At 36.5% G+C, this 20,584-nt stretch overlaps 2 protein-coding genes across 2 annotated transcripts in view; one reads left to right on the top strand and one right to left on the bottom strand.

The window, feature by feature from the left end:
- The window catches only part of LOC101899866 (phospholipid-transporting ATPase ID), a 145,583-nt gene extending 143,048 nt beyond the window's left edge, over window positions 1-2,535 (bottom strand). The window contains exon 1 of the mRNA XM_059121691.1: window positions 2,211-2,535. The gene's annotated coding sequence lies outside the window, so the exon portion shown is untranslated. The remainder of the gene's footprint in view (window positions 1-2,210) is intronic.
- A 5,534-nt stretch (window positions 2,536-8,069) lies between these two features.
- On the top strand, window positions 8,070-14,392 carry LOC101899363 (regulator of nonsense transcripts 1 homolog). The gene is made up of 4 exons (XM_005184302.4): window positions 8,070-8,247; window positions 8,509-8,725; window positions 9,134-12,541; window positions 12,607-14,392. Exons 2-4 carry the CDS (start codon window positions 8,537-8,539, stop codon window positions 12,673-12,675), a joined length of 3,666 nt encoding a protein of 1,221 aa, XP_005184359.1. The 5' UTR covers window positions 8,070-8,247; window positions 8,509-8,536; the 3' UTR covers window positions 12,676-14,392.
- Window positions 14,393-20,584: the final 6,192 nt, after the last annotated feature.

Here is a 20,584-nt window from a genome sequence, read left to right as displayed (position 1 = left end):
TCTTCAGTTTGGCTTAAACTGTAACCATGAATCGTTTTACAACGCTTGCAAACCATTGAATTTCATTATCAAAACAAGTTAAAAAGAATACGTCGTTTTTGCCGATTGATGTACACCCTCAGCCACTGTTCGTTTATTTGAATATATTTTGACTAACGTTATGAATATTCAAACTGTTGACCCTTTATGGGGTAGATGGGCCAATGTTGCCCATTTCGACCTAAGGCTCATATAAATGTGCCAGATTTGGTCTATATCGACTACTTCATTCACCTTTACATAAGAAACGTAGTAATTTTAGGAAAATTAGGAAACGTGTGTGAGGTACCAAATATTGTTGGACAGAAGTGTTCTACTTCGTCTAATACTGAACAAATATTGGGATGAGCATCTAACATTGATTTCAAAGTTTATGCGAATAATTAATCAAAATTTAAACCTTTAGTGGGGGAGATGATAGAAGGAGTGAGCCGATGAATTCTATATTCACATCAGATCTCAAGTTACCATGTTTTAAAAAATCGTCGACTTGTTTCGCCAATTATAAGAGATGTTATGACCCTTTGTGGGGAAGATACCAAAAGGGCTGCGCCGGTATCTATCATCTTCACACCAGATCTTGTGTTAATTTGGATGTGTGAAATTTGAAGGGAATCGAATGCTTACTACGCATTTATTAGCGAAAAAAATTTTGACCCGTTGTGGGGGGGAGGTACCAGAAGGAGTGGTCTGATATATTTCATCTTCACACCACATTATGTGTAATTATTCAAAATTTTAATCTTTTGTGAGGGATTTACAGAAGGTCTGACACATTCCATCTTTACACCAGATCTTGGGTTAATAAAAATATTATGGTGTGCGAGAATTGAAGAGAATCGGATACAAATTTACAAATTTTGTCCATTTTCGCACCTGACCTAGAACTGATACAAATATTAGGATTCGCAAAGTTTGTACAAAATAGGATGATCCTTTCTTGTTCTAAAAGGAATATTGATACGTCAGATTTTATAAGTTTTCTTATAGAAATCGGAGGTTGTTATTATATGCATTTTTCCAAAATTTTTACAAATTTGGAAAATTTTTGTACCCTCCACAATAAATATTATAGGGTGCATTAAGTTAGCCCGTCAGTTAGAGCCAAAACAAATGAAGATATTAATCTAAAAATCTTTGTTTGATGACAGGTCAATTTCGAAGATGTACTATATCGGTCCAGGATGTCGTATAGCTCCCATATACCCTCCCATGTTCCTTTTTTTATTTCCGCCACATTTTTCCATGGAATTGTTTGAAATTCTACACAAGGAGTTCTTTGTGAGTACTTTATCTCCTGAAAGAGAATTGTCTATTTAGGTCCATGTTTTAGTATAGCACCCATATAACGGTACCGCCAGATATTCGGTGTCTTCATGATTTTACCGACACGGGGATTGCTTCAAATTTCGTATTTGATGTTCGTAATGGGTACTACATCCCATGACGGAAACTTGTCTATTGTCTTTGTATAATCCACAGGTAACCGTACCTCCCTTTATTCGGTATTTTAATGATATTAGCGAATTGTTTCAAATTTCGTATTTGAAAATCGGAATCGTTACTACAGCCTATGACAAAATATTACTTATGCAGTACGAATGTCCCAGCTGCTGTGTCGATGCGACTACCCGCATTCTGCAACCATGATATAGAATTCAATTTGACTAAAGAGATATCATCTCAAAAACTGGATACTCATACCTTGGAAAACTCTCGGCGAATCTGCCCAAAGGGAATTTACCCAGCATCCTCCACCCACTGACTTTAAAAACCTTTTGTGCCACAGTGTTATTATGTTAATGGTTCTTTATTAAAAAAATCTCAGTTTAAAAAATAATGATCTTTGCTTAGGTAAGTGTGAGTATGTGTCTGTACCAAGGCTTTTGAGTCGAGGTCGGAGTCTGTATCTCAAGTCGGTGTCAGAAGATAAATATTGTACTAATTTTAGTCATTCAGACTAGCAGCATCTTTTGACGCCGACTCTGGCACAAGAAATCAACCTCGACTACGAAGCTCTGGTCGGCACATACTTTATATATGTACGTATGTGTAGGTATTGGAATAATAACAACAAACTTTAAATTGCTACTTAGCTAATAAAAATAATAATAATAATGAATAGGCAGTTCATTCAGCATTTGCTGGTTAGTTAGTTAGTTGGTAGTTACCTTGTAATAGTTTTGTTGAATAGAAGAAACATGAATGAGGCATAAGTAATTGGCGCCGGCGCAAAAACCGACGACATCGGCGGCGGCGGTGATAGCAGCGGCAGCAAAAACACCAACTTTAAAATACACACACGCACACAAACAAAGAATTAGAATAATTGTTGTTAATACTTTTTTTTATAGATTTTTAAATTGGCAATTACAAGCCATTGAATCTTAAAGAACAAACTGGATTCAGCTGGCAATCAAGAACAAGCAAGTTGATAGCCTTCATTCGGTAATTAATTGTACAGCTCTTCGTTTTGTTGTTGTTGTTGTTCTTTTTTTGGCAATAATTGGCTTAACTCTAGTTTAGTAAAAACTCTTCAATTTTTTCGAAAATTTTTTCAGTGGTAGGTATTTTAACCATGATCCCGGGAAACTATTTTTTTCTTGGGGGACGGACCTGGGACCCCAGATTTTTGACCCGTAAGCCCGGGTTCAAGACCCCGACTAGACCCGGATCCACTTACCCGATATGGACAATATGGGTATCGTTGGAAAGCTTATGAAAATACCTATCCAACAAGTGGTCACATGATGGGGTAGGATGTTACGGTTCGGAAGTTATAGTCAAATTATCGATTTTTTGGACCCGGATTTTTTATAAAACCCCCAAAAAGTCAAAAAAGGGTCCATTATGGGGGACAACAAAATTGATGCCAAATTATAGCTGACACTTTTACCTTTCCAAAATGCTACAATTTGTGCCAATACCTTCACTGAGTCCAGAGATATGGGTCTTTCCATCCCCATAACCCGATTCTATCCAGTTCATTAAAACTATGTTTTCAATAAAAAATGGTATATTTTGCGTAAGAATGAAATTAAGAAATCTTTGGTCCGCGTTAGCCGGTGTAGGACATACCCAGAGGAGAAAATCTCAAGCCCCGGCCGAAGGCCGGCTACTTACAAAAAGTATCCGATTTAGAAAACTTTGGTTCGCGTTAGCCGGTGTGGGACATACCCAGAGGAGAAAATCTCAAGCCCCGGCCGAAGGCCGGCTATTTACAAAAAGTGTCAAATTTAGAAAACTTTGGTTCGCGTTAGCCGGTGTGGGACATACCCAGAGGAGAAAATCTCAAGCCCCGGCCGAAGGCCGGCTATATACAAAAAGTGTCAAATTTAGAAAACTTTGGTTCGCGTTAGCCGGTTTAGGACATACCCAGAGGAGAAAATCTCAAACCCCGGCCGAAGGCCGGCTACTTACAAAAGGTATCCAATTTAGAAAACTTTGGTTCGCGTTAGCCGGTGTAGGACATACCTAGAGGAGAAAATCTCAAGCCCCGGCCGAAGGCCGGCTATTTAAAAAAAGTGCCGAAATTATGAACCTTTTGTTCGCGTTAGCCGGTGTCGGACATACCCATAGGTGAAAATCTCAAGACCCGGCCGAAGGCCGGCTATTTACAAAAAGAGCCAAATTTAGAAAACTTTTGTTATTCCGACGACTGCTACGCGAAATAAACACTTTTTTATTAAAAACATCATTTTAACCCATTAGTGGACGAAGTTCCCTGAGCACTATCTTTAAGCGATTTACACCAATTACAAATAAAAATGGTCTAGTTAATTTGTTTTAAAAATAATTTATTCAAAAAAGCTTATGGTTTTGGAGTTATGGACCGTCCCTTATAAGGGACGCTGCGCATTGGGTACACTTGGCTTATGATATTCCTTAAAGCAATTTTTAGGGTGGAGACCTTTGTCACACTTCTTACAAGTAAAGTTAGACTTTTTGCCGCATAATCCACAGCGTTTATCTGTTTTTGAATATTCAATAATGTGGTTTCTGCCATCATATCTTGTATCTGCAGTGACATTGCTATTGCGCAAACCTCTTGATGCTGGGGTACCATACGATTCCAGATATGATGTTGCAATTTAGAAGAGTTGAACATGCCGCATCATTGGGATGTAACTTCTTCATTAACAACCATGCATTCACTACTGACCATCAAGAAAATATGCAAATATGGGCCACCACCATCAGTATCTTCATCAGTATCTGCACCATCTATTGGTGGGATCGCGTAAATTTCAATGTCGTGCAACTCATTATCGCCAATAACATCCAATTCAGTCAGTATTTCAGAAACTGTAAGTCTGCACATATAAGATTCATTACTCAATCAGTGGATTACAATTGTACTACGGGCGCAGTGTCCCTCTTAGGGGACGTTGCATTCATAGTCACTTTATGCACGTGTCACAACAATTTATTTTATTTTTTGGGCATAAACTAGTATATTACACTAACTTACAAATAACAATACAAACACAATCATAAATATTCACAGAATCATAACTTTATTGAAATTTTATTTGCCCAGCTCGAGATTTTTGTTTTTTCACAAATTGGTTTTCCATATTTTGCACAAAATACAACACACAACTCGCAAGAAATTAAATTAATGGGATAGAACATAATTCGTTGGAGTGTCAGTAACGGCATAGCCTACTTGTTTACAAAAAAAGCGAGTATTGGAAAGTGCTACAGTGCAAAATGTGAGAGTCCCTTATAAGGGACACTGCCCACTAATGGGTTAATGAACTGGTTAGAATCGGGTTATGCGGATGGAAAGACCCATATCTCTGGACCCGAAAAAGGTATTAGCACAAATTGTAGCATTTTTGAAAGGTAAGAGTGTCAGCTATAATTTGGAAACGATTTTGTTGACACCCATAATGGGCCCTTTTTTGACTTTTTGGGGGTTTCATAAAAAATCCGGGTCCAAAAAATCGATAATTATGACTATAACTTCCGAACCATGACAACTTACCCCTTCATGTGACCACTTGTTGGATAGGTATTTTCATAAGCTTTCCATCGATACCCATATTGTCTATATCGGGTAAGTGGATCCGGGTCCAGGTGGGGTCTTGATCCCGTACTTTCGGGTCAAAAATCTGGGGTCCTGGGTCCGTCCCCCAAGAAAAAAATAGTTTCCCGGGATAAGGGTAAAAATACCTACCTCTGGAAAAAATTTCGAAAAAATCTAAGAGTTTTTACTAAACTAGAGTTGTTCCCAATAATTTAACAATTTTAAGTACAAACACAAAAATTGGCAATAAATTCTAATGAAATTTGTAAATTAATATTTGTTTTTGTTTTTCTTTTTTGACTGTTTGACATGTTGACATAAAAATTTCGACAGGTTAATAGCCCAGCAAACGCACTGCGTCACGCCGCTTACGACCGTTAAATGCACGCACTCCTTAATTTTGTTTAACGACAATCCAATAGACGCTGAAAAACTGGCGCTTTAAAATTGCGAAATTTCGGATAGTAAAACAAACAACAAAAATTGTTGTAGATGGGAGCAGCCAAGCTCATTTGCTTGCCGCGTTCATTCGCCACTATTGCCACCCACTATTCATGTAACGCCACTTGTTGTGTTGCCATTTTTGGGAGCTTCACTTGATGGCACTCTCTTAGCAATTTTTCACGAGGCATGAGATGTAGGTAGCGTCTTCAAACTTAACAATATCAAAAAAACACACACACACACGAACATGAAACACTTTTATTTTCAATTAATTGTCGCTGTTGTTTCTTCTTTTTTTTTTTGTTTTACGGATATGACGTACTCTCGTTGTTATTGTTGTTACATTTTGAACATGTTCATTAACTTTGAATTTCTTAAAGCCAACTGAGTGAGTGGTGGTGGGATGTTTTGAAATAAAATGCCGAAAAAAAGTTAAAACAAAAAGACTTGATGAAACGCGCAACACATCACCTAGTTTTCTTTCACCCGAACGCTTTGAAACTCCGACGACAACTAAACTCAAAACAATCGCCCAATAAATCCGTGAATTTTTCGCTCCCCAACAAAAAATAAAGCAAAATAAACACCGACGGAGACAATGCAATTCGACTCGCGACACTCGACGACTCTCCCGTACAATTGCTGGCTGTTGTTATTGTTTTGTTGTTGGCCACAAAACAAAGTTAGAGCAACAATAAAATATTGGTTAAGGCGCACACAATGGCGTACGCGGCGACGTCGACCGAGACCCCACATAGTACGTATGTACTCGCATATATATGTGTGTGTGTGTGTGTGTACACTAATAGTTGGTTTGGTAAACATTAGCAGCGGCAGTTAACAAATTCTAAGTGGAGACCTCTGCACCGTTTAGTTGAAACACAAGCCAGCTGTTTTTTGTCTCATGCAATTTTCTCACAAAACTAGTGACAGAAAAAGCTTTGCAAACACACACACACACACATATGCAGTTGTGTATGTAAAATGCAGGCATGTTAATAGCATGTAATATGAGATTAAGAATTGCTAAATATTGAAATTGAAATCATGAAACAGACGTGAATATTTGTCACTCTCATTGTAATCCAGTGACATTTCAGAAATTCTTCAAATGAAAACTACTACAAACGTTTGATTGTCACTGTAATCCATGGTAGAATGAAGAAAGTAAATCCATCATACAGGGTGACATAAAAAACTGCAACAAAGTCAAACGCCATAATTTGTACATTTTTTTTAAATTTTTATTGAATAAAAGCAAAAAATGTAGGATATAGCATCAAATTTTAAAATAAGTTTAGATTTGTTTGAATTGGTCGTCTTTGGAATGAATTATGGCCTTCAAACGGCCAATTGAAACCGTCATACGCTGCCGGAATGTTGCTCTGCGGTATTTTGGCCCATTCCTGGCGAAGCGCTTGCTTGAGGTGATCGACACTTTGGTATTTTTTAGTGCCAACCTTGTTTTCCAAAATACTCCAAGCACAATAGTCCAACGGATTGATATACTGAGATTTTGGTGGCCATTATGCGCTGAAAATGAAGAATGTAACCATTCTTGGGTGGCGCGTGCTGAGTACGATGGTGAGAGTAAAACAGCGGGTTTTTACTGAATGTTGTTTGATAACTTTTTTCGTGAGAGAGAAGATTCCCTTAGTAAACTTTACTGACTAATTTTTACTGTAAAACTGTTACTACGATAAGCGATTTCTTTAATAAATGAGAAAATTGTAAAACTGGCATATTCTTAGTATTCTGGAACTATGGTAGAAGAATACACGCTTGGGAACATTGATATTTCAAAATTTTTAAAATGTTTTGACAAAAATAGGTAGATTTTTATAAGTTTTCTTATAAGACACAAATCGGGGGTTGTTATGATATGAATTTTCAAAATTTTTTACAAATTTCAATAATTTCTCATTCAATATTTTAAATTCCAAAATTGGTTTGACAGTTCATTGTCCCATCAGCTGTGTCGATGTGACTACCTATATTCTTCGACCATGTCTGGAACTGAGCATAGTAGGAAGATTTATCAACAAAGAAGCAAAACGAATTTCAAAACAAAAATGCAGTGCAATTCGAAGAAAACCCGAATTTTTTAAATTAACGGAACATGGCATGTTTGTTTTAACATTTCAGCTGATTTTTTCGTAAGAAACAAATAGATTCTTATAGTTTCTGGAACAGAGGAATTATTGAATGATGATTATGAAGGGTGAAATGTATACATGACCTTATTTATCGTAATTGACAGGATTTGTATCTGGCAATACTTTTTTAAATACCATTCACGATAGAAACTATTAACAGACACAATGGCTCAACAGTTGTTACTTTCACATACATGACGTTCTTTAACAGAGTTTACAACAAAAATCTTTCATTATAACCTATTTATTTAAATAAATAAAATTGTTTACATTTTTAGGACACCATTTTGCAAAAGAAAAACGTTTCGTCGTTGTATGCAATAGTCGCAGACATCGATAAAATCGATACCAACGATTATTACCATTCACATACATCGAAATTCGATTAATCCCAAATGTGACAGCCAAGTGACATTTCATCAGGAAAAAGATAATTATATTCGCGCATTAAAAATCCACATCGAATAATGCAAAAATAACGCAAATTTCACAACTAATTTAAGGCTTTACTAAATACTTTCATCTCGTAGAAACACTGCAAGGAAAATACGTATAATCGAGCAACAATTTTAATAGGTAAAACGAAAACAAACGATTCCACCAAAAGGAAATAGAAAAAAGACAACGTTGTCGTAGGTAGACGTCGTCGTCGTGGAATAAAAAGAAAATCCTCCAAAAAAGCGTGTTGACGCGATAACAAAATATACAAAAAACAACAACATCATCATTTCATCCACATTACTTTGCACGGACAGAAGCGAATCATTCGCTTTTGTAATTCTCTATATTTTCCTTATTTGATGTTATTTGTATTGTTTTGTGTTCCCTCAACTGCAGGATAGCCACAATAATCAGAGAAGCCAAGATGTCGGTGGACGCTTACGGACCGAGTTCACAAACGCTTACATTTTTAGATACGGAAGAGAACGATTTGATTGGCGGTGGAACGCAGGCCTCCGATTTTGATTACCGAGATCTAACTTTAGCGTCTCAAACTCAAGCTTCACAGCTGGAATGCGGCCTTGGAGCTGGCAGTGGTGGTATTTCATCCCAGGTAAGAATGGTTTTTCATGAGGACTAAACGTAAAATTGTGATAAACGTCTCGAGAGGTACGTTATTGTCAGATGTAATGAAAGCTGGCGGTGGGCTTACAGCTTACTCAGTAAGGAATTTATAATAATTTCATATTTAAATTTATACCTCCTACCTGTTTGAATAGTGGCGTTCCCAATTGCAATCGATGTGTTTATTTCTTGCCACTATGCACATCAAAAGGTTTAAATTAGAATATGAGCACATCGAGATATGAATTGTAATCAGCTGAGATTAAAAAGAACGTAATATGAATTTATCACTTTTTTGAAACTAAATCGAATACAATATTTTTTGTTTTTATTGTCAAGTAAATTGTCATATATTTTTTACAAATCTCATAATATGCTTTTTCTTTATATCCAACAGACATTTGGCCGCAAATTAGATTTGCAAACGAAATTGGGCACCACCAACGGCTCTACAGATCTACAATTCGAAGAGGAAGACGAAGACAATGCCCTGTGTCCCGTTGATGTATTACCGCAGCATGCATGCAAATATTGCGGTATTCATGATCCCGGCACCGTTGTAATGTGTAACAATTGCAAAAAGTGGTTCTGCAATGGCCGTGGCAGTACATCTGGCTCGCACATCGTTAACCATTTGGTCAGGGCGAAGCATCGTGAGGTCACTCTGCATTCGGAGGGACCTTTGGGTGAAACCGTCTTGGAGTGTTATTCCTGTGGTGTACGTAATGTATTTGTCTTGGGCTTTATACCGGCCAAGGCGGATTCAGTAGTGGTATTACTATGTCGCCAACCCTGTGCAGCCCAGAACTCCTTAAAGGACATGAACTGGGATCAGGATCAGTGGAAACCATTGATATCGGATCGTTCCTTTTTGCCATGGTTGGTAAAGGTACCGACGGAACAAGAGCAGCTGAGAGCGAGGCAAATATCTGCAGCTCAAATCAATAAATTGGAGGAGCTTTGGAAGGATAACATTGAAGCAACCTTTCAAGATTTGGAAAAGCCAGGTATTGACACTGAACCGTCACAGGTTTTGCTACGCTACGAAGATGGTTATCAATATGAGAAGATATTCGCCCCATTGGTTATGTTGGAGGCAGAGTACGATAAAAAACTAAAGGAGTCGCAAACACAGGAAGGCATTGAAGTCCGCTGGGATGTTGGTCTAAACAAAAAGACCATAGCCTACTTTACGTTGGCGAAAACGGATTCGGACATGAAGCTAATGCACGGCGATGAATTGCGTTTACGTTACGTGGGTGAGCTTCACAAACCATGGGAATCCATCGGTCATGTCATTAAAGTGCCCGACAACTTTGGTGAAGATGTTGGCTTGGAATTAAAGTCTTCCGCTAAGGCACCCATTCAATGTACTTCAAATTTTGCCGTCGACTTCATTTGGAAATGTACTTCGTTTGATCGCATGCGTCGCGCTCTTAAACTATTTGCGCTCGATCGCAATTCCGTATCCAATTATATATATTCGCGACTACTAGGCCACGGGCGTCACGATGGAACCGACGAGGCGGTATTCCGAGGCCCCCCACCAAAATTGTATAGTGCACCGAACTTACCCGACCTTAATCGATCTCAAGTCTATGCTGTGAAGCATGCATTGCAGAGACCTCTCAGTCTTATACAGGGTCCACCGGGTACAGGCAAGACGGTTACGTCTGCCACAATAGTCTATCAGTTGGTCAAACAACATGGCGGCACAGTGCTGGTGTGTGCCCCCAGTAATACTGCTGTCGACCAACTGACCGAGAAAATTCATCGCACCAACCTGAAAGTTGTTCGTGTCTGTGCCAAGTCTCGCGAGGCCATCGATAGTCCTGTTAATTTCTTGGCTCTCCACAATCAAATTCGAAATATGGAGACCAACATTGAGTTGAAAAAGCTGCAGCAATTGAAAGACGAGACAGGCGAATTGTCATCGGCCGATGAAAAACGCTATAGAACTTTGAAGCGAGCCGCTGAAAATCAACTTCTCGAGGCCGCAGATGTAATATGTTGCACATGTGTAGGTGCTGGAGATGCCCGCCTGCAGCGTATTAGATTCACGTCGATACTTATCGATGAATCGATGCAGTCCACCGAGCCGGAATGCATGGTACCCGTGGTGTTGGGTGCCAAGCAGCTGATCTTGGTTGGTGATCATTGCCAATTGGGTCCTGTGGTCATGTGCAAGAAAGCCGCACGTGCTGGTCTCTCGCAAAGTTTGTTCGAACGTTTGGTGGTCTTGGGTATAAGACCATTCCGCTTAGAAGTTCAATACCGTATGCACCCTGAGTTGTCGCAATTCCCCTCGAACTTCTTCTACGAAGGTTCGCTGCAGAATGGAGTGTGTGCAGAAGATCGGAAGCTCAAAATCGATTTCCCCTGGCCTCAGCCAGACAGGCCAATGTTCTTCCTTGTTACCCAGGGTCAAGAGGAAATTGCAGGATCGGGTACCTCATATCTGAATCGTACCGAGGCAGCAAATGTGGAGAAGATCACTACACGCTTCCTGAAGGCCGGCGTCAAACCAGAACAGATTGGCATTATTACTCCATACGAAGGCCAAAGAGCCTACTTGGTCCAGTACATGCAGTATCAGGGAAGTTTACACTCCAAACTGTACCAAGAAATTGAAATCGCAAGTGTGGATGCCTTCCAGGGCAGAGAGAAGGATATCATAATAATGTCCTGTGTCAGATCGAACGAGAAGCAGGGCATTGGTTTTCTCAGTGATCCAAGGCGTTTGAATGTTGCTCTGACCCGATCGAAATATGGCACCATTATTGTTGGCAATCCGAAGATACTTTCTAAACAGCCCCTCTGGAATCACCTTTTGAATTTCTACAAGGACCGCAAAGTCTTGGTTGAGGGGTCGTTGAACAACTTGAGGGAGTCCATGATACAATTCCAAAAACCGAAAAAACTTGTAAATACCCTAAATATGGGTGCACATTTCATGAGTACCATGATGGCAGATGCTCGCGAAGCAATAATACCCGGCTCCTTCTATGACCGCTCTGGGCAATTTGGATACACTGGCACCACAGGATCCAACAACTATGGCTACAACTTTGGCAACAACCTGATTGGTGGAAACAACTCAGCCTTTGGTTTTGGCAATACTTCGCACATGCAAAATATGGGAGGCCTGGGAAATACCTCACACTTGAGCAGTTTTATGAATCCCCAAGGAGGCGGAGCAGGCAGTGGAGCGATGGGAGGTGGTTTTGGTGCACCAGGCTCTCAGCGCCATAATATCAACCAATTGACTAACTCCGGACTCAATAATGGCCCCAATAACCAACAGTGGCATAACTTCCAACATGATTCGATTTCGTACATATCCACGGAGAGGGCTCAAGCAGCTATGAATAACATGCCAGTGCCTGTTGGCATGTTCATGAACATGAGTAACATACCACCACGTTTCTATAATCAACACCAACAAGCCATACAGGCTGCAGCTAAACAAGGGCGACGGGCGGGTGGCAGTGTCGGTCCCATTGGCTCATCTGCCATGAACATGCCCAGCAATAATTCGAACAAAAATGTGGCAAACAAAGCTCCGGGCAAGGGAAGGAATACGAATACTACCAGTAGTGCCACAACTAATGCCTTGACCTCGAGTGCTGCTGCTTCCACTCAATCTTCACAAAACTCGGCGGCCATTTTGACCCAGAAGAACATGTCGCAGCAAATGAGTCAAAATGTCTTCACTGGCTTATCACAACAACCAGAACTTTCTCAAGATTTTGGTCAGATATCACAAATGGATGGTATCTTATCGCAAGATGTCGGTTTCGGAACTGTAAGTAAAGCTTAATACTATTGTGGGATGGTAAATTGATGTTTCTTTCTCTCGACCTTTTACAGGACGCACTTAACAATGATCGCTTAAACTTAGGACTTAATTCACAGAGCCAATTCTCACAGCCCTATTGATAGACAGCAAGACAGGTTGGTGATCTACGGCCACGTATAACGTGCAGTAGAAGCAACGACAGCAGAAAGAAATATTAAAAGCAACAGATGACGACGACGATGATGATGAAACCTAGAAAACAAAACAATCACAAACAAAAATAACAACTCTAAACAAAAACGACAACATTCAAAATGAATAACTTTTGAAGGGAAAGACCAACCGACCAACCAACCAAGCAACCATCACAAGAGGTACAGCCAGAAACAAGGTTACACATTTCTCCACCACAACACAACACGTTGATGATGAAGAAAGAACAAGTAACAAATACAAAAACAACCCAAACGACCAGCAACAGCAGGAGCAAAGTACAACAACACTGCAACGAAGAAAACAACTTGAATTGAGTCAAACACCGAAACAGCTGTTGCCGTTCCCATCGGAGGAGCAACAGCAAATATGACGACGCTAGCGGAAACCGCACGAAGTTAATCATATTGAAGAAGGCAATTGCGAATTGCGAAATTGCTCTTGGCGATCGTATCTAATTGCTACAATACCAAGAATCTCGGTGGAAAGAACAATAAGTTGTTGTGATGAACTGTTGTTGACAGTGTTGAGAGTTGGCCCGTCCGACTTTCAATAAAAGGGGACCTTTAGTGTGCTTGTGTGCTTTTTTTTGCTAAAGATGAAAATAACAAGAGAAAACTACTACTACAACAACTACAGGAATAATAGTGGTAACATGTTTTGTTTACAACACAAAAAGAAAATTGAAGGTACATTCAATGACCCTGCCCATCTAAGAAAAAGAAAAACTCCTTTCCAAACACGATCCTGGGGCCACACCTACACGGGTGCCTGGGAACTGTCGATTCCAATTCGTGGCCGAAGGCAACACACGCTCAATTGAAAGAGCTCTAATGAAGAGTTGTCTCTTTAACATGTTGCAGCGCAGAGGATGGATCCACAGTCCTTTCCAAAAATACGCCGACTTTGTGGCTACAGAAAACAATGAAAATCTGTTGGAGAAAGGACGATGACACACTTTTCTATCTCGGTCATTTTCAGTACCAACTTTTTTATTTGCATTCTACCCAGAGGAACAGGAACAATCTCGTTTTGGAAACTCAAACTAAACTCTAAATACTTTTTTGTTTTGTTTTATTTTATTCACGGTTCCACAAAGATCAAAAACCGACAGCAACAAACCTGACTTTGTGAAGTAATGAATTTGAGCGCGGGGTCTCTGTTACGATTTTCTTTAAATTTTATTTTAATATTTCTTTAAATCACTCTGACCAAGGATAAAGGAAGAAAACACCTGAAAGAGGAGGAAGAAACAAAGATATTGCATCGTTGTTCCGGCGGTTCTTTTAACGGTTACATTTTTTCTTATACTTTCTCTCTCTCTCTCTCTCTCTTTAACTATCTTTAGTTTTGTTCTCTCACGCATTATTAGTTTGGCGCGATATTACTACTGGTGAGACTGCAATCAACATTTATTTGAATCAAGTTCATCTGATTATATTAAAATACAACAACAACAGCAACAACACAATATTTCGTTTGTATTAGTTTGGCGCGATATTACTACTGGTGAGACTGCAATCAACATTTATTTGAATCAAGTTCATCTGATTATATTAAAATACAACAACAACAGCAACAACACAATATTTCGTTTGTAATCAAAAACATAAAATGTATTTCCAAAAAAAAAAAAAATAAAAATAAATAAAAGCAACAAAGTTAACAATAAATCTTTTGAGAAGAAGCAGAAGTTATAACGCATGTGTTGCGTATGTGCATTTTGTTTGTCCCATGGAGGCATTTATTTCCCATTGTATTTTTGAAATACGAATGAAAACATCAGAAAAAACAATAGGAAAAGTCATTTTGCTTTGAACAACTAGTCGCTGTTTATGATGGCGAATTTGCATATGAATCAAATCTCTGTTGGAGCATCTAAACGAGCCATATTCATCATATTTTTATAAATCAGATCTACCTCGCTAACGGCAAAAAAAAGGAAACCTCACTATCTTTCCAGGAAATATTGACATTTCGGTGATTTTAGCTATAATTTGTGATCAGTTTTTAAAAGAGAAAAAATTGGGCATTGGCCATAACTCGTTAAATATTGACATTTCGAGGTTTTTAGCCATAATTTGTGATCAGTTTTGTAAAGGGGAAAATAGCATACTTTAAAATGGCCATAACTCCTTAAATATTGACATTTCGGGGTTTTTAGCTATAATTTGTGATCACTTTTTTAAAGGGGAAAAATAGCATACTTTAAAATGGCCATAACTCTATAAATATTGACATTTCGGGGTTTTTAGCTATAATTTGAGATCAGTTTGGTAAAGCGGAAAAATAGCATACTTTAAAAGGGCCATAACTCCTTGAATATTGACATTTCCGGGTTTTTAACTATAATTTGTGATCAATTTTGAAAGGGGAAAGATAGCATACTTTAAAATGGCCATAACTCCTTGAATATTGACATTTCCGGGTTTTTAGCTATAATTTGTGATCACTTTTTTAAAGGGGAAAGACAGCATACTTTAAAATGGCCATAACTCCTTAAATATTGACATTTCGGGGTTTTTAGCTATAATTTGTGATCTCTTTTTTAATGGGGCAAAAAATAGCATACTTTAAAATGGCCATAACTCCTTAAATATTGACATTTCGGGGTTTTTAGTTATAATTTGTGATCACTTTTTTAATGGGGCAAAAAATAGCATACTTTAAAATGGCCATAACTCCTTAAATATTGACATTTCGGGGTTTTTAGTTATAATTTGTGATCACTTTTTTAATGGGGCAAAAAATAGCATACTTTAAAATGGCCATAACTCCTTAAATATTGACATTTCGGGGTTTTTAGCTATAATTTGTGATCACTTTTTTAAAGGGGAAAAATAGCATACTTTAAAATGGCCATAACTCCTTGAATATTGACATTTCCGGGTTTTTAGCTATAATTTGTTATCACTTTTTTAAAGGGGAAAGATAGCATACTTTAAAATGGCCATAACTCCTTAAATATTGACATTTCGGGGTTTTTAGCTATAATTTGTGATCACTTTTTTAAAGGGGAAAAATAGCATACTTTAAAATGGCCATAACTCCTTGAATATTGACATTTCAGGGTTTTAAGTTATAATTTGTGATCACTTTTTTAAAGGGGAAAAATAGCATACTTTAAAATGGCCATAACTCTTTGAATATTGACATTTCGGAGTTTTTAGTTATAATTTGTGATCACTTTTTTAAAGGGGAAAGATAGCATACTTTAAAATGGTCATAACTCCTTAAATATTGACATTTCGGGGTTTTTAGCTATAATTTGTTATCACTTTTTTAAAGGGGAAAAATAACATACTTTAAAATGGCCATAACTCTTTAAATATTGACATTTCGGGATTTTTAGCTATAATTTGTGATCCGTTTGGTAAAGGGGAAAAATAGTATACTTTAAAATGGCCATAACTCCTTAAATATTGACATTTCGGGGTTTTTAGCTATAATTTGTGATCACTTTTTAAAGGGGAAAAATAGCATACTTTAAAATGGCCATAACTCCTTAAATGTTGACATTTCGGGGCTTTTAGCTATAATTTGTGATCACTTTTTTAAAGGAGAAAAATAGCATACTTTAAAATGCCCATAACTCCTTAAATATTGACATTTCGGGGCTTTTAGCTATAATTTGTGATCACTTTTTTAAAGGAGAAAAATAGCATACTTTAAAATGGCCATAACTCCTTAAATATTGACATTTCAGGGTTTTTAGCTATAATTTGTGATCACTTTTTAAAAGGGAAAATAGCATACTTTAAAATGGCCATAACTCCTTAAATATTGACATTTCGGGGTTTTTAGCTATAATTTGTGATCACTTTTTTAAAAGGGAAAATAGAATACTTTAAAATGGCCATAACTCCTTAAATATTGACATTTCGGGGTTTTTAGCTATAATTTGTGATCACTTTTTTAAAGGGGAAAAATAGCATACTTTAAAATGGCCATAACTCCTTAAATATTGACATTTCGGGGTTTTTAGCTATAATTTGTGATCACTTTTTTAAAGGGGAAGAATAGCATACTTTAAAATGGCCATAACTCCTTAAATATTGACATTTCGGGGTTTTTAGCTATAATTTGTGATCCGTTTGGTAAAGGGGAAAAATAGTATACTTTAAAATGGCCATAACTCCTTAAATATTGACATTTCGGGGTTTTTAGCTATAATTTGTGATCCGTTTGGTAAAGGGGAAAAATAGTATACTTTAAAATGGCCATAACTCCTTAAATATTGACATTTCGGGGTTTTTAGCTATAATTTGTGATCACTTTTTAAAGGGGAAAAATAGCATACTTTAAAATGGCCATAACTCCTTAAATGTTGACATTTCGGGGCTTTTAGCTATAATTTGTGATCACTTTTTTAAAGGAGAAAAATAGCATACTTTAAAATGCCCATAACTCCTTAAATATTGACATTTCGGGGCTTTTAGCTATAATTTGTGATCACTTTTTTAAAGGAGAAAAATAGCATACTTTAAAATGGCCATAACTCCTTAAATATTGACATTTCAGGGTTTTTAGCTATAATTTGTGATCACTTTTTAAAAGGGAAAATAGCATACTTTAAAATGGCCATAACTCCTTAAATATTGACATTTCGGGGTTTTTAGCTATAATTTGTGATCACTTTTTTAAAAGGGAAAATAGAATACTTTAAAATGGCCATAACTCCTTAAATATTGACATTTCGGGGTTTTTAGCTATAATTTGTGATCACTTTTTTAAAGGGGAAAAATAGCATACTTTAAAATGGCCATAACTCCTTGAATATTGACATTTCCGGGTTTTTAGCTATAATTTGTTATCACTTTTTTAAAGGGGAAAGATAGCATACTTTAAAATGGCCATAACTCCTTAAATATTGACATTTCGGGGTTTTTAGCTATAATTTGTGATCCGTTTGGTAAAGGGGAAAAATAGTATACTTTAAAATGGCCATAACTCCTTAAATATTGACATTTCGGGGTTTTTAGCTATAATTTGTGATCACTTTTTGAAAGGGGAAAAATAGCTTACTTTAAAATGGCCATAACTCATTAAATATTGACATTTCGGGGTTTTTAGCTATAATTTGTGATCACTTTTTTAATGGGGCAAAAAATATCATACTTTAAAATGGCCATAACTCCTTGAATATTGACATTTCGAAGTTTTTAGTTATAATTTGTGATCACTTTTTTAAAGGGGAAAGATAGCATACTTTAAAATGGTCATAACTCCTTAAATATTGACATTTCGGGGTTTTTAGCTATAATTTGTTATCACTTTTTTAAAGGGGAAAAATAACATACTTTAAAATGGCCATAACTCCTTAAATATTGACATTTCGGGGTTTTTAGGTATAATTTGTGATCACTTTTTTAAAGGGGAAGAATAGCATACTTTAAAATGGCCATAACTCCTTAAATAGTGACATTTCGGGGTTTTTAGCTATAATTTGTGATCACTTTTTTAAAGGGGAAGAATAGCTTACTTCAAAATGGCCATAACTCCTTAAATATTGACATTTCGGGGTTTTTAGCTATAATTTGTGATCACTTTTTGAAAGGGGAAAAATAGCTTACTTTAAAATGGCCATAACTCATTAAATATTGACATTTCGGGGTTTTTAGCTATAATTTGTGATCACTTTTTTAATGGGGCAAAAAATATCATACTTTAAAATGGCCATAACTCCTTGAATATTGACATTTCGAAGTTTTTAGTTATAATTTGTGATCACTTTTTTAAAGGGGAAAGATAGCATACTTTAAAATGGTCATAACTCCTTAAATATTGACATTTCGGGGTTTTTAGCTATAATTTGTTATCACTTTTTTAAAGGGGAAAAATAACATACTTTAAAATGGCCATAACTCCTTAAATATTGACATTTCGGGGTTTTTAGGTATAATTTGTGATCACTTTTTTAAAGGGGAAGAATAGCATACTTTAAAATGGCCATAACTCCTTAAATAGTGACATTTCGGGGTTTTTAGCTATAATTTGTGATCACTTTTTTAAAGGGGAAGAATAGCTTACTTCAAAATGGCCATAACTCCTTAAATATTGACATTTCGGGGTTTTTAGCTATAATTTGTGATCACTTTTTGAAAGGGGAAGAATAGCTTACTTTAAAATGGCCATAACTCATTAAATATTGACATTTCGGGGTTTTTAACTATAATTTGTGATCACTTTTTGAAAGGGGAGAAATAGCTTACTTCAAAATGGCCATAACTCCTTAAATATTGACATTTCGGGGTTTTTAGCTATAATTTGTGATCACTTTTTTAAAGGGGAAGAATAGCATACTTTAAAATGGCCATAACTCCTTAAATAGTGACATTTCGGGGTTTTTAGCTATAATTTGTGATCACTTTTTGAAAGGGGAAAAATAGCTTACTTTAAAATGGCCATAACTCCTTAAATATTGACATTTCGGGGTTTTTAGCTATAATTTGTGATCACTTTTTTAAAGGGGAAAAATAGCTTACTTCAAAATGGCCATAACTCCTTAAATATTGACATTTCGGGGTTTTTAGCTATAATTTGTGATCCGTTTGGTAAAGGGGAAAATAGCTTACTTTAAGATGGCCATAACTCCTTAAATATTGACATTTCGGGGTTTTTAGCTATAATTTGTGATCACTTTTTGAAAGGGGAAAGATAGCATACTTTAAAATGGCCATAACTCCTTGAATATTGACATTTCCGGGTTTTTAGCTATAATTTGTGATCACTTTTTTAAAGGGGAAAGATAGCATACTTTAAAATGGCCATAACTCCTTAAATATTGACATTTCGGGGTTTTTAGCTATAATTTGTGATCTCTTTTTTAAAGGGGAAAGATAGCATACTTTAAAATGGCCATAACTCCTTGAATATTGACATTTCCGGGTTTTTAGCTATAATTTGTGATCACTTTTTTAAAGGGGAAAAATAGCATACTTTAAAATGGCCATAACTTCTTGAATATTGACATTTCGGGGTTTTTAGCTATAATTTGTTATCACTTTTTTAAAGGGGAAAGATAGCATACTTTAAAATGGCCATAACTCCTTAAATATTGACATTTCGGGGTTTTTAGTTATAATTTGTGATCACTTTTTTAATGGGGCAAAAAATAGCATACTTTAAAATGGCCATAACTCCTTAAATATTGACATTTCGGGGTTTTTAGCTATAATTTGTGATCACTTTTTTAAAGGGGAAAAATAGCATACTTTAAAATGGCCATAACTCCTTGAATATTGACATTTCCGGGTTTTTAGCTATAATTTGTTATCACTTTTTTAAAGGGGAAAGATAGCATACTTTAAAATGGCCATAACTCCTTAAATATTGACATTTCGGGGTTTTTAGCTATAATTTGTTATCACTTTTTTAAAGGGGAAAAATAACATACTTTAAAATGGCCATAACTCTTTAAATATTGACATTTCGGGGTTTTTAGCTATAATTTGTGATCTGTTTGGTAAAGGGGAAAAATAGTATACTTTAAAATGGCCATAACTCCTTGAATATTGACATTTCCGGGTTTTTAGCTATAATTTGTTATCACTTTTTTAAAGGGGAAAGATAGCATACTTTAAAATGGCCATAACTCCTTAAATATTGACATTTCGGGGTTTTTAGCTATAATTTGTGATCACTTTTTTAAAGGGGAAAAATAGCATACTTTAAAATGGCCATAACTCCTTGAATATTGACATTTCGGGGTTTTTAGTTATAATTTGTGATCACTTTTTTAAAGGGGAAAAATAGCATACTTTAAAATGGCCATAACTCTTTGAATATTGACATTTCGGAGTTTTTAGTTATAATTTGTGATCACTTTTTTAAAGG

The sequence above is a fragment of the Musca domestica genome, unplaced genomic scaffold, assembly GCF_030504385.1.
Source record: "Musca domestica strain aabys unplaced genomic scaffold, Musca_domestica.polishedcontigs.V.1.1 2, whole genome shotgun sequence".
NCBI classification, from domain to species: Eukaryota; Metazoa; Arthropoda; class Insecta; order Diptera; family Muscidae; genus Musca; species Musca domestica.
The sequence above is the reverse complement of the archived record's forward strand: the minus strand, read 5'-3'. Positions and strand labels throughout refer to the sequence as shown.

Coding starts and splice junctions, on each gene's coding strand:
- LOC101899363 (XM_005184302.4), top strand. CDS start 8,537: ATGTCGGTGGACGCTTACGGACCGAGTTCACAAACGCTTACATTTTTA. Junction 8,726..9,133: donor GTGGTGGTATTTCATCCCAG/GTAAGAATGGTT, acceptor TATATCCAACAG/ACATTTGGCCGCAAATTAGA. Junction 12,542..12,606: donor AAGATGTCGGTTTCGGAACT/GTAAGTAAAGCT, acceptor GACCTTTTACAG/GACGCACTTAACAATGATCG.